The sequence below is a fragment of the Brienomyrus brachyistius genome, chromosome 5, assembly GCF_023856365.1.
Source record: "Brienomyrus brachyistius isolate T26 chromosome 5, BBRACH_0.4, whole genome shotgun sequence".
Classification (NCBI taxonomy): Eukaryota; Metazoa; Chordata; class Actinopteri; order Osteoglossiformes; family Mormyridae; genus Brienomyrus; species Brienomyrus brachyistius.
This window is the reverse complement of record NC_064537.1, coordinates 31,739,374-31,753,502: the sequence shown is the minus strand read 5'-3', so window position 1 is coordinate 31,753,502 and position 14,129 is coordinate 31,739,374. Positions and strand designations below refer to the sequence as shown.

At 44.2% G+C, this 14,129-nt stretch overlaps 1 protein-coding gene across 4 annotated transcripts; it reads right to left on the bottom strand.

Moving 5' to 3' along the window:
* Positions 1 to 386: 386 nt before the first annotated feature.
* cdk5rap3 (CDK5 regulatory subunit associated protein 3) lies at positions 387 to 11,404 on the bottom strand. Of its 4 annotated transcripts, none has more exons than XR_007398088.1 (14): positions 11,269 to 11,404; positions 10,861 to 10,906; positions 10,550 to 10,681; positions 9,891 to 9,991; positions 9,740 to 9,788; positions 8,826 to 9,004; positions 8,271 to 8,407; positions 7,151 to 7,295; positions 6,346 to 6,462; positions 6,098 to 6,176; positions 4,161 to 4,249; positions 3,401 to 3,606; positions 2,030 to 2,827; positions 387 to 1,939 (listed from the first exon to the last, which is right to left on the bottom strand). XR_007398088.1 is itself a non-coding variant. In XM_049014279.1 (14 exons), the coding sequence occupies exons 1-14, from the start codon at positions 11,272 to 11,274 to the stop codon at positions 452 to 454; spliced, it is 1,524 nt and encodes a 507-aa protein (XP_048870236.1). In that variant the 5' UTR covers positions 11,275 to 11,404; the 3' UTR covers positions 387 to 451. The 4 variants fall into 4 exon arrangements, 1 of the variants encoding a protein (XP_048870236.1); XR_007398089.1 differs by having other exon boundaries at positions 387 to 1,849; XR_007398090.1 differs by having other exon boundaries at positions 387 to 1,804.
* Between the last annotated feature and the right edge of the window lie 2,725 nt (positions 11,405 to 14,129).

The window sequence follows — 14,129 nt, the reverse complement described above, 5'->3', positions numbered from 1 at the left end:
TGTGCACTGGGGCATGGCGTTGACATTCAGGAAATGAAGATGGCCTTTGGAAAATGAGTTTGAGCTGCTTAGTAACAATATTTATCCAAACAGCTCACGGCTGCCTTTGCTGTTGTTTACACTCCAAATATCCCAATCCCCAATATCTGACTGGGTACAAAGCTTGTTAGAGCAATGATTCATGTTGTCTTTTTGCAAAAAAAAAACTAAAAAACTTTATGTTTCGCCTTGTAGTGTCGGCAAAACTCAAGCTGCCAATTTAATACGACAGCACAAATTATTAATTGAAGGCATTTCTTAAAGAATGCCACCATCTTCTTGGGGAACCTCCTGAAATTGAGATGCCTAGGATGCACTGGGGGAAAAAAAAAAGATAATCAAATGAGTATGTCTGCACGTGAAAATAATTTATTAGTGGGAGAAGGCCGGGCGCTGTGAGGGATTCCCGCTCTCACACGTTGACGCCCATCAGATTGACGGGCCTATCGCTGTAGCGTTTGGAGATGTCAGCTTCGATCTGCAGAGCACAAACACAGATCACAGGAGAAGCGCGTTAGATGTTTCATCTGAAGGCATCGAAATCAGAGCTTTGTGTTCCTATTCTAACATTACGCTCCGCAAAGATGTCAATGAAGCGATTCCGGCCGGGTGAAAAGGCTCACGTTACATTTTAACGGCACACAAATGATTTAATTGATGATTTTTATCTTTCTTGCCAAACTCTACGTCATCAAACGAGCTCTGGCAGCAGTCGAATCATTTTCATTAAAGGCAGCGTACACTAGAGGTGGGCACCAGTAACCCATTAACAGGCTGACTGGGAAGTATTTCCATATAAAGCAGCTGCTTTTCGATGCAAATTGGCACTGCAGCATTGCACTGCTCCTGGAAGACGTTAATTTTCTCGGATGGTTGGGATGGAACTTCCTTCCCTACCCTAAAACAGCAAACGCAGAGTATAGTAAGACCGGTAGTGTGTTTTACTCTCCGTCTGAAGTCCACATATGCAAGAAATAAATGTACTTGGTTATATCTGAATGAATCGGCAGACTGAATCGTATGCTGATATAATATCTATTAATAACTGTCTGTTCTTCCCTTCAATGAAATTAACAAGCATTATTTATCAACTGTGCCAAGGGCCAAATACAAATTTAATGCGTGAGGTTTCCTGGTATCGTTCTCAATCAGTAAAGAGTCAGTTTCGATGGCTTGGCGACATCGGAGGCCTGCTTTAACACCACTGTTATAATAATTTGTACTTGTTTTGCACGCTTCCGTGGCAAAGAACACGAGCGAGCTGGGTCCATATTGAAGGTAGGCCTGCTGCGGTGTCCTCTTCGTTTCCTCTGACAGGAGGTGAGACACTGACAAGTTCTGTATAATGCAGAGGAGCTGAAAACAGGAGCATAAAATACTCCTCACCGCTACTGTGGGTCGCTCATCGCAAATTTTTAATGGAGCCGCAGTCTAGTCCGGGGGTAATTCCACATAAGCGATGTAGCTGTAATCTCCATATACCTGTTATTTTAACATAATGTTCCTATTATACTGTGATAAATTTTACTCCACTACACTGATTCCGGCACTGAGGAATTACTTTTAAAAAACATATAAGTAACATATAAGCAAATATTGTGAAGCCATGTTCATGTCGGATCATACCAGCCTCTACAGCTGTCCTGTGCATGAGGGGAGAGCAGGCCGTACCAGCGTCTACAGCTGTCCTGTGAACGAGGGGAAAGCAGGCCGTACCAGCCTCTACAGCTGTCCTGTGAGCGAGGGGAAAGCAGGCCGTACCAGCCTCTACAGCTGTCCTGTGCATGAGGGGGAAGCAGGCCGTTCCAGCCTCTACAGCTGTCCTGTGAGCGAGGGGAAAGCAGGCCGTTCCAGCCTCTACAGCTGTCCTGTGAGCGAGGGGAAAGCAGGCCGTACCAGCCTCTACAGCTGTCCTCTGAGCGAAGGGAAAGCAGGCCGTACCAGCCGCTACAGCTGTCTTGTGCATGAGGGGAAAGCAGGCCGAACCAACCTCTACAGCTGTCCTGTGAGCGAGGGGAAAGCAGGCCGTACCAGCCGCTACAGCTGTCCTGTGCATGAGGGGAAAGCAGGCCGTACCAGCCTCTACAGCTGTCCTGTAAGCAAGGGGAAAACAGGCCATAGCAGCCCCTACAGCTGTCCTGTGAGCGAGGGGAAAGCAGGCCAAACCAGCCTCTACAGCTGTCCTGTGAGCGAGGGGAAAGCAGGCCGTACCAGCCGCTATAGCTGTCCTGTGAGCGAGGGGAAAGCAGGCCGTACCAGCCTCTACAGCTGTCCTGTGCATGAGGGGAAAACAGGCCGTACCAGCCTCTATAGCTGTCCTGTGCATGAGGGGAAAGCAGGCCGTACCAGCCTCTACAGCTGTCCTGTGAGCGAGGGGAAAGCAGGCCAAACCAGCCCCTACAGCTGTCCTGTGAGCGAGGGGAAAGCAGGCCAAACCAGCCCCTACAGCTGTCCTGTGAGCGAGGGGAAAGCAGGCCAAACCAGCCTCTACAGCTGTCCTGTGCATGAGGGGAAAACAGGCCGTACCAGCCTCTACAGCTGTCCTGTGAGCGAGGGGAAAGCAGGCCGTACCAGCCGCTACAGCTGTCCTGTGCATGAGGGGAAAGCGGGCCATACCAGTCTCTGCAGCTCACGCGTGCGGGTGGCCAGCAGGTCGATGCGTGGCTCCAGCTTGGCCTGCTCCTCCAACGCATCCTGCCTGCGCTCTGCCTGGGCGGCCTGCTTAAGCACCAGAATGTCTGCCTGCTTCAGTTTCTGTCTTAGGACATCGGACACGCGCCCCACATACCTGCGGGACAGACACAGGCAGAGAAAAGCTCACAGAAACAACTTTTAAAGTACAGCACACACAAGCTGCTACAATATGTATATAATTGCATATGCTATGTAAATATAAAGACGTTAAAATCAGGAAGAAAAAAAATGAAACAAAGAAAAAAAAAAACAGGGCTGTCAATCAATTTAAAAAATGATTTGCACATTTTGCAATGAAGTAATCGGTATTATTTGCGATTAAAAACTTTTTCTTCCTAAGAATAAAATCAATCATCAAATAAATGTAGAATAATCACGAAGGATTACAAGGATTTCAGATATAACAATGTTGAAGGTCATGAATGACAACAATACAAAAAAAGTCTTTCTTGCTATTATTTACATGGTTTATAGGTTTGCCCCATAATGCACTACACGATGTCATTAAATCGCATTAATTTATTTTAATGCGTTAATTATATTTAATCAATCAAAACAATTAACGCGTTAATTCTGACAGCCCTTGAAAAACTCAACACAAATTCATTATGAAGAGTCACCGTCACAATCACATCTCCACAGGAACAGCGTGCGTGTAATGACTGACCGCGGCGAGGCCTGTATCATGAAGAGATGCTGCATGCGCACACAGGTCAGCTGCGCGAGCAGGCTGCGCAGCTCCAGGAGCATGGCCTGCACGCGCTCCCGCGTCTGCCCCTGGATGACCGAGTGTGCCAGCTGGAACTGGCTCATGGTGACCACGTCGCCCTCCTCAGACATCTCGCTGATGCGCTGGCACAGGAACAGCTCTAGCTGCACAGTGTCCGTGGCGGGGGGGGGGGGGGGGGGGGGACAGTCACACGTCACTCAGCTGGCAACATCAGTGCAGTGACAGCTCCATCACTCTCTACTCACTGAAGCCCCAGCCCCCAGACAACACTCAACTTAATCCACATCCTAATTTAACACGCTAACTAACTACAACCGCGTTGTTGTTTACCAGGCATTCCTAGTTCACAGAGGAGATCAGGTTAATAAAAACCTTAAGAGAGCATGTCACATGACATTTAAGGGTATGATCCTGAGGCAGCAGCACATCATCATGGACCATATAACAAGGCACATTTTTGAGTCCGGGCATAATTAAAAGGGCAGGGTAAGATCAGAGTGAAAAGAGGAAATGTGGACAGGCAAAGGAGTACTGGCTTCCATCCTCTGGTTTAAACCGACACGTCCCTGGTTCATGGGACACACTGATACATCACGGCTCAGCATTTATTAGCAAAAAACATGGGCATGACTGCAAAGGGCAGCAACACCGGGAGGGAAACCCGAGACCCAAAAGGTGAGGAAGGCGGAGCTCCCACCTCCATCAGCTCGTCAATAAACTGGGTGCGTGTCTGGGGGTTTTCCAGCAGTGACAGCGCGTCCTCTCCCTTGGCCACGCCCTCTGGACCTGCCGGAGCACAAGGGCACCCAGGGTTACAAACACCATGGCGACGGCCCACCATTCATCACCATTACTGTCTCCACTGGGTTGAACTAAACTTTTATAAAATAAGGGCATAAACAAGACACCAGGGGTAACTCATACGAAGATATATGAGAGACCAGGTTATCGGTTACATAGGCTGTGACTGGAACAGGACTGTAAAAGGAATAATAGGGAAAGAACAAAAAGTTAATTTAGTACAATACTAAACAGGACCATTTTAATGACTTTATATGGACAAACAGGCACATTCATGGTATATGCATCATGAAACACCACCAAAGTTCAGGAACTTAGTTCCTGGTTCTGAGTTCTATATCTCTCTATATCTCTCAAGCGCTGGGGCTTGAGGTCAACCAACCAGTGAGTTAACTGCTGTAAGTCCCACTCAGTTCATGGTCAAGCAAAAGGTACGTAGTCAGGTGCAGGGAATAAAAAATTGGGGTGTTTCTCAATATCAAGAAAGCAAAGACCGTACTTGTGCACTTAGCAAGAATGGTCTCGCTAACTTGCCTCCCAAGAACGAACTTGAGACACACTGAGGTTAAGGACTGTTCTCCTCGGGCAAGAATGACAACTGGGGATTTTCACCATCCTATGTGTTTCTGTTCTTAGTACTGGAACTAGTTTTCAGCAAAGGCAGGTGACGTAAAATGGGTACACAAGAACACAAATACTGCGTAACATTAAAGTTCTGTAACAACCTCTGAAGAACTACAATGGGTCTGAGTTCCTGCGGTAGGAAATGAGACAGAAGTTCTTCGTTCCAGAAAAAAGTTCCTGCAATGGGAAAGCGATGCACACTGATGAGTCAAAACATTACGACCATGCCCACGTGAAGCAAATAATGCCTACTGGGTTTACTGTAAAAACAGTGCATTTCAGAGATGTACTAACTTAGGCTGCTGACGTTAATGATTTGGCCCTTGTCAAAGTCACTATATCTTTATTCATGGTAATTTCTTCTGCATTAAACCTGTCGACTATGAGTACCAAATGTTGGCTGACCTTCCTTTATATCCCAGACCTTGCCACTGCACTGTTTTTAACAAGATAGTCAATGTTATTCACCTAATGTTTTGGCTCATCGGTGGGCTTATCCAACATACGCATTCTAAGGATTATTAATATTACTTGTGCCCTTTTACAATTATTAAGATTCTCTTTCTCTTTATCTCCGCCTTTGTGGCAGCTGCTCTGCTGACGCCAACCAGGCCTGTTGCAAGGCTATTGTGTAAACAAATCCAAAGTGCCTGTCTACAACCTCAGCATGGGGCTTTTAACACCCCGGCTGAAAAGCAGGTTGGCCTAATTGCTGGAAAGTTCCTGTTGGCAGCACAGCATTTACCAGTGTCCCTCCAGAATACAAACTACATAGGCACCGTGCCAGCACTGGCCCTCTGCCTATTGGTGCTCCACAGAAACACACAAAGCTATTGGACTGCTCGACAGACTCAGTGCTGCCACCAGCTGGTGACTGAATGAGCTACACCTCACAAAATATTTATGCTTACAACACACATTTTCATTTAAAGATTACATTTGAATAAAAGAACCATGTAGATAACCGGATATTTTGATGATATCAACGTATGTTTCAACAGTGTCAATTTTGTCATCATTTTTACACACAAATGACTTTAAACTCTTAGTGGTGTTCATGAGTGTTTGTGTTTGCAGATAAGGCCTGGGCACACTGCCATCTAGTGGACAAGTTCTGAATACCTTTCCCTAATTTTTTGGAAACTTACAAACTCGCGGCAAGTGTTTGGTAAGAGAAAGACCACGCAAAGCAGTTTTAAGGAGACTTACAATCAGCACCCACGTCCAGAATTTCGATTTCCACTGGGCAAGCAGTGTCCTCCCCCCAGTCAATGCCATTTTCAGCACTCTGGGGAGAGAGACAGAAAATGGGGAGAAACTGGGGTGTAACTACAGTGTGCCAGTTAATGGCTTCACTGCTGTACTGTCAGTGAAAAATAGATCTGCACTGGATATGGACAGTGAATTCTTATCTTATCACTGGCTTTTGGCTAACAGCCCCTGCTATACCCACGTACTTCAGCACCGGGCTCTGAGCTTACGCCCCAATCCACATCGCCCTCCATGCTGATACCAAAGTCCAAGGCCTGTGTCCCGCCAGTTTCCTCCAGGCTGTCCAGAGCACTCCAGTCAATCTGCGGTAAGTTAACACACCAACAAGCTGTCAATCGCCACAGCAAATACCACCACACCTCACTGTAAAGCTGAACCACATGCTAGGAGGTATGTTTCTGGGCATACATGCTACATACCTAAAAACCAGTTCATTTTGATTGCGTCACATATCCAACAATGAAGGTCAGTTAATGTTTAGTCACTGAACTAAACTTGCATACGGCTGTCCAACAAACGCTGATGCAGGTGTAAATGAGCTCTGTCTGATGCAGGAGAGGAGGGATACATTCTGGTTTATGATGAGTAACATTTGATATTTATATATTATTAGACTAATGACATTAGAGAAGGATGTATTCATTTGGACTGTGAAATCTTTTGTAATCGCCCTTTTCAGTTATTTTTAATAAGGAAATTAAACCAGCATCTTACACTCTGCTAGGTTTAAGCATCCAGCACAAACCATTATGAAAGTGCAGAGATTCCAGTGCTTTTAAATTATAATGAAAACAAAGCCTGACAGTCCTGTAATAATTACTATAACCACACAGATGAACCTATTAAACAAGAAGTGCACCTAAAAATGAGAGTAACTACAGGAATATCAACTAGATTGTAAATCCACAATGTATGAAGAATAATAAAAATGAGTATGGCCTGAGATTGCAGAATACAGAGGGGACAGGTGACAGGTCACTGCAAACCGACCGCCTCCTCGGTGACAGTGTCCAGCGGGGCCTCCTCCATGGTGGGCCTCTCGATGACACACGGGGCGCCCCCGGTCCTCCACTCATAAACGGTGGTGTTCCCCCTCTGCTGGATGAACGTGAGCATGGGCAGCACTGGCTCCGACCTGCAGAGAGAGTCGCCGCCAACTTTCTTACGCACCAATTTATTCTCCAGTACGATTCTGAACTGTTGTACCTCATGGGCATCAAACCTATGTCCCTGCTGTAGGACACACCTTGATTTTACCATTCTTGGGTTTATTGGGCTGTTTGAACTCATCCTTGTCAGCTGTCCTGTCTTTCTGCACTGCCCTGCAATGTTTGCATATACTGCACACTATATCAGCGATTCTCAATCCACGGGTTGCGACTCAAATTTGGGTCGCAGCAAGATCTGAAAGGGTCATGAGGTAGAGTTGGAAATGTAAGCATTTTAATACCAGCAATCCTGATCCACGATCAGATTCCCCGGCCCAATTGTAGAATTAACATATGTAAACGGATCTTGGGTCCAAGAAGCCAAACCACAGATGTGTAATTTAAAATTCACTGGCACATCCCATCAGATCTGTGCAATATGCATTGATTGGCAAAAGTTGCAGTGCACACTGCGCGTTTGATCACAGCGTTAATATAAACATATACTTCATATAGAGTCGTGACTGACCTGGCATGATAAAAAAAAGGTTGAGAACCACAGCTCTATGTTGTTAGGTTATATGCTAAACTTGTGTTAATCTACGTAGTACTTTGGTCCGAGAGAAACTCTGTTTCATTTTTAACTGTGTTCTGCACTAACTGTGTATGGTTAAAAATGACATTAAAGATCTACTTGACTCGACTCTTGCCAAGGCTCCTCTGCACATACGTAAGGACACCTTGGGCCTGACAGAATGAGCTGAATAATAGACGGATGTCCGGGGTAGTTTGGCAGGGGTAGGTTGTGCCCCCTTATGAGGTGGCTGGCGAAGTTTACAGGGGTGCCCTGGCATGCGGCTGCGGTTCTATGACGCCCGCCTCTGTTTGTGCTGTGCTTTGCCAACAGGCTTCAGGAGTGCAGCTCTGAACCACCTCACACGTTAAAGGCGCTCTGCACTCACCAGTCACACACGAACTGCGTGAACGCTTTGTACAGCTGAATGGGCTCCTCCAGACCGGCCACCTTCCTGCCCACCTGCTCCAGCACTGAAGGCAAGTCCTTCACCAAAGCCTGCAGCTCCCGTGCCACATTCTCCCCCTGGACGGGAGAATGCCATCAGGACAAACTGCACCAGGCCCGGTGCAACATGATAAACCGCATGTGGTCAATGAAAGGGGAAGGTACAAGCAGCCAGCTAGCCAACCAGGAGAGGGATGCAGGACAAGATAAGCAACTAATCAAAATGACTGTTTCAGCACTAACGCAAGGATTTCATGTGTTTGTTGATTAAATATCTGCTACAACACTTGGTAGCTAGATGTATAAAAACCTTGCAAGTGTACTCTAAACGAAATATTAGGTCTGCAATTTCATAGATTTAAATTAAAAAAATAATCTGTGACATAGTAACTGTAGCCCGACTCAAGTGGCAGCAGTGAAGGCGCTAATCCACAATGGAGCTCCCTTGTTTCGTATTAGCGGGTACACTCACTGTCACCATGCACACTGTCCTCACCTTGATGCCATACTGCTTGCAGGAAGCATAGAATCGCTCCCTCATGTCTGCGGCCATGCTTTGGCACTCTACCTCCCGCCGACTCAGCTCGTTCTGCAGTTGCTGTGCCTTGGCCAGCTGCCGGCGCAGTGCAGGTCCCTCGTAACTCACGTTACGCACCAGGAAGCTGGCCATTTCCGCTGCAACAACAACATACAACAACGAAGGCACATACCAGCATTTAGTAATTCCAAAGATTGTATTTTTAATACCAAATATACAGATGTTCCTCTTTCTATCAATCATACAGATACGGAGATGCTGTACTGAGGCGAAATGTAGCTGTTAGCGGTAACTGGAGCCTCACTTAAGTAAAAAACAAATAAAAAAAGTGCATGTGTAGCTTAACGGCACAAAAACAAAATGCGCTGTGAATGCGCTGTACATTGTTGGAGCATGCGTGGCATACGTGAAACCTAGTGCACATGCGACCGCAGATCAGGGACACTGGGGCCGGTAAACGAAGGGTGATCGTTTTCTCTCTTTAACAAGGAGTTGTCTCCTAGTTTCCCTACTGCTCAACTGCCACACTGATGAGTCTGCTTAGGCTCTCTCTGATTCCAAAGTTTACAGCACCTTAAATGATTTAGGTTTATTTTATCTATCTATTTTTTTTTTTTTTTACAAATATCATCTTATTATGTGTACCGGGGTATCACTGTATGAAAAAACACAGACACCACCAAAGATCATCCTGAACCAAACAAAACACCATTTTTTTTTTTTAACTAACATTTGACCTGAAGATATGACCTCACCCAACCACCCTCTAAATCCAGTTCATCTCCAGCCCTGACAGTCTCCCTTCATCCCACCAGAGTAAGGAGCAGATCACTACATCACCCTTTGAACACTCCTGCCCCACATCCACTTACCTAAGTAGCTGTTATCTTTTTCATAAAGGGACACTATTTCTTGCCAGTCCTACAGGCCAGGAATGACAGTTAAGACAGAAGAAATCAGTTACTGCTAAGTAAAACACTGTCTGTCCATATTCCAGAATGGGCACTAACATGTTCTGCTTACCTTCATCCTCTGGGAAGAATACCTGCCAAATATATTTTTTGACGAGGCCTCGGTTCCCTTCAGAATTTCAACAATCCGCAGACAGTGGAAATAGTGAATATCTGAAATCAGGCGGCAATGCATAATCATCACGAGTAAAAAGGACTCGTTGCTCCAAGCCATTCACTGTTTTCTTATTAACTAAAAGTAGCAAAATAATTCAATGTGAGATGAACTTCGACTTTGAAAAAAGAAACACAGACTTCTGCAGGTTAAATCTAACCTTAAATGTGATCAAGCTATATGTGACCCATGCTGCTGCAATAGAAAAAAGTTACAGCTCAAAAGAAAACACTCTAAATCATCATTTTTGCCACGAAGGGGATTTTTTTATTATACAGAACATTTATGATCTCTGGAAGATATGTGAAAGTCACATGCCAAATTTAATAAGAATCGAAAATGGTGATGGAAAGACTTTTTTTCTGTAAGTTTGTTGAATTAAAATGTAAAATAAAGTTTAGATTAAACCTTAGTGTGGTGAGTCTTGCTCATGAAAGACTTCACTCCGGCAAACTGTCACAGATGGCATACCTGCAAGCAGCAAGCATGTAGTGCATGCACTCCATGGCACTGCTCTCACAGGGACACTGAAACAAGGCTCTCAGTCAGGAACTCACAAGATCCGGAGAGCAGCTGCTTGATCTCTTCGTTCTCTGGCATGTCCTGGATAGCAGAGTTTATCTTCTCGCGGATGGCCATGACAGCACCCTGCCACTTCAGGTTACAGTGTCTGCGGTCCACCAACCAGTCTGAAGAGATCAACGATTGTCATTAGTTAAACTAAAAAGTTAAATCAAATCAATACCACTGAACTTTTATATATCGCACCAATATACAGTAGACATATAAGTCAGGACAGCACATTATAAGGACATTAATTAAAACTTATGTAGTGGTTATATAAAATATACCAGTGCACTGTACTTACCAAGTAATTTGCTGGTTTGTACGTCAATTGGTAAATTCTGAATGTTCTGTTGACAGAGAGCTAGAGTTTAGATTTTTAAAGATGCTTCGATAGGATGACATGAGTTTAAGTTTAAGGTTGCTGGAAAATGTCAATAAAATGATGAAAGATTTCGTAATAATAATTCGTAACGGAAACACATGTAGAAAATCCGAGCTCGGAAATTCATGGACAGGGGATAAGGTTAAAGTTAGATCACTAGTATCTGACCAAACATTACTCTATATTTAAATATTTAACTGATAACTGAATAACTTCCAGTTTTACCTCTGACAACTCCATAAGGATTTACAAACGTTAATGTAATCTGTAATATATCGCAGAAAACTCCGTTTCACCTGCAGTCATATATGTGCAAAAGTAACTTACCGTCATAGCGTCTTCTCCCGTAACAATATTCTGTTTTGGAATTATAACATCAAGATTCAACAGCGAACATGCACTTCTGTGCAGCTTCCTGTGGCATTCTGTTTACAGTCGAAATCCACGTCAACACACACTACACCAATCAAAGTGACTGATACTGCCGAACAAATTCATAACATCCAATAATATCACAGATATTTCAAAGCTGTCTGTGATTGGTGGTAAATAGTTTACATCCGGTTCCGATAAAGTTCCCGATCCGTCAGAGCGGAATCGTTGTAATAAATATATGCGTGCAAACTTTGGTGGGAAATATGGGATTAGCGTTTGGTTTAGTGGTTTTGGGTCAAAAGAAATTCATTCGGTTAACCTCTTTTGCTCATATTATTTTAACCCCCAGGCCACAATATCTTAAGCGAGGTAGAAGTAGGAATACCCGCGAAGTCTGGCGCCCCTGTTGAGAGGAGTGCAGTACAATTTCTTCCGTATTAAACATTATTGGAATTTGCATATATTTATATTCCTACGGTACGCTCTTCTCCGAGTCCATAATGTTAAAGAGGATATACTGCTCATTAGCATACACTCTGCACGTCCAGACAATTAAATACACCAGTAGACGAGTTTTAAAAATTTTCAAGTAGGGTGCCTGTGTCGGCATAGTTAATGTATACTAACATTAATTTTAGCTAACGTACTGGGAAAATTGCTGGAAGATGTAGTTCAGAGTGTGTCCATTAGGGGGCATGTAATCCTTTGCGATTCACAATTACAATTGTGACTTACTCAGTTGTTGCTCTCCTTCATTCTATCACAGAGTAACAAACGCCCGCAACAACCTCCACTCACACAAACACACACACACACAGACACACACGTAGGTATAAGGTATAATCTTGTTCATACACGGCTATTGTTTAATCAGCATAATAACTGCCGGCAACTAAGAAAAAGTTCATCCACCTTTCTGTCTCCTGTACCTGTTTATCCACTACAGTGTCAGAAGGAGCCCGAAGCATATGTCAGGTCGCATGAAGAAAGAAATACCCTGGGTGGAATGCAGACCCACCATAAGGCACAGACAATCGAACTTGTTTTTGGACTCTACACACTCAGAGCTGGGGTTGGGAACCGAACTCTGGGAAACCGAGATTACAGATCCACTCAATGAGCCATCACCTATTTCAACCATTTTTTCCCCAAGTAATTTCCCTTGGAATAAATAAAGTTTTTTAATCGGAATTTATTTTATGTAAATTTTGTTCTGCCTCACAGTTTGTACTTTTTATTTAGAGGATTGGAGCTTTGCTAAGATAACATTCTGGTAATTTTTATCACTGTTTATACGCCATTCAAAATATTTAACTGAATATCATTTAACTGAATAAAGAAAATGAAACAATTCATCCTGATGACAGAATGTTGGGACTTAATACTGATTTGTGAACAGGGACGGATTATGGGTTGTGTGGGCCCCTGGGCAAAACGTTCGCGAGCCCCCCCCCCCCACCACCACCACCACCAGCACCACCACCACAACCACCACAATTCAAGGGCCCTTGGCAGCCAAACGCCCTCCCTATAGGGTCAGAGGCCCTTGTAGGCAGAGGATCAAAGAATGTAGGCCCTCTAAAATAGACAAACGAAAAAACATTGTTGATAAGCGTTACAAATTGTTTTGGGCTAGGGGCCCCACGGGCCCCCTGCACCCCAAGGACCCCTGGGCAGCGGCCCCGCTGGCCCGGTCCGTAATCCGTCCTTGTTTGTGAATATGCATGAGAAGTTTTGCGAAATTTGTTAGTTGGCTTAAAACATTGCTTAGTTCAAAGTAAGTAAAATTGAAATGTAAAAAGCCAGCCCTTGTTTAATTATATAAATTAAACTATATGCATCTCAACACTTAATTCCGTCAGTTACAATCATTTAGCATTCTCTATATTGTACAAAATAAAGGTTGAGTTTGGTTGGAAGTGCTTGCCAAGGAAAACATTCCGAAGCATTAATAGCAGACAAGTTTCAGAAAATAAATGGACACTTTTTTTCAAAATACTTTCTGTACGTTTATTTAAAAGCATTAATTGAAGTCAAAGTTACTGATTTGTAGCTTGCCTTGTCTGACTGTGCTACCCAAACGTGCCACTTCTTGCTTTTTTGTGATTTGATTTGATTTGATTTGATTGTGTTTCCAATACAACTTATCAGATATGTCAGAGTTTAAAATTCACCTTGGTATTTGGCAGGATAATAGGTGTCTCACCATGGGACAATACCATGCATGTTCTCTTGGCTGGAGGGGCTATCCAATTGAGATAACAGAGAAAACTTAGTGGTTGAACCTTGATGAATATTGTTAACCAAAAAAGCAAAGTGGGCTAAGCCTCTGTGCCTGTGGTTAGGAGGTTGCTGCTCTAAGCCCAGTCTCAGCATGTCCATGGCTCCTTGAATAAGGCCCTTAAACCCCCAGCTCCCTGGGTGCCATAGCAGCTGGCTGCCCTTCACAGCCAGCTCGCTCGCTCCTGCAGAAAACAAGTTTGGGGAGGCGAAAAGGGAATTTCCCCACAGGGATCAATTATTATCTAATTTCAGCATTTTAAAGAATGAAAAAAAAGTATTTATAAGGATGTTTCAATATAGTAGCTTTTTAACTGTAATCCTCACCAGGAGAGGCAGTGGGAAAATGAGACGACATTCTCTGATAAAATGCGTCACCAGGTTATGCGTACACCTGACCCCCCTTCAAAACAAAAAGAAAAAACAAATTTTACTCTGATCTCTTCAGCTGAGAATGGAGTACAGCATGTTTGATATATCCTGTCCATCAGGACTGCACTGACTAATATTTGCATGTCTAATCTTCTTGCGGG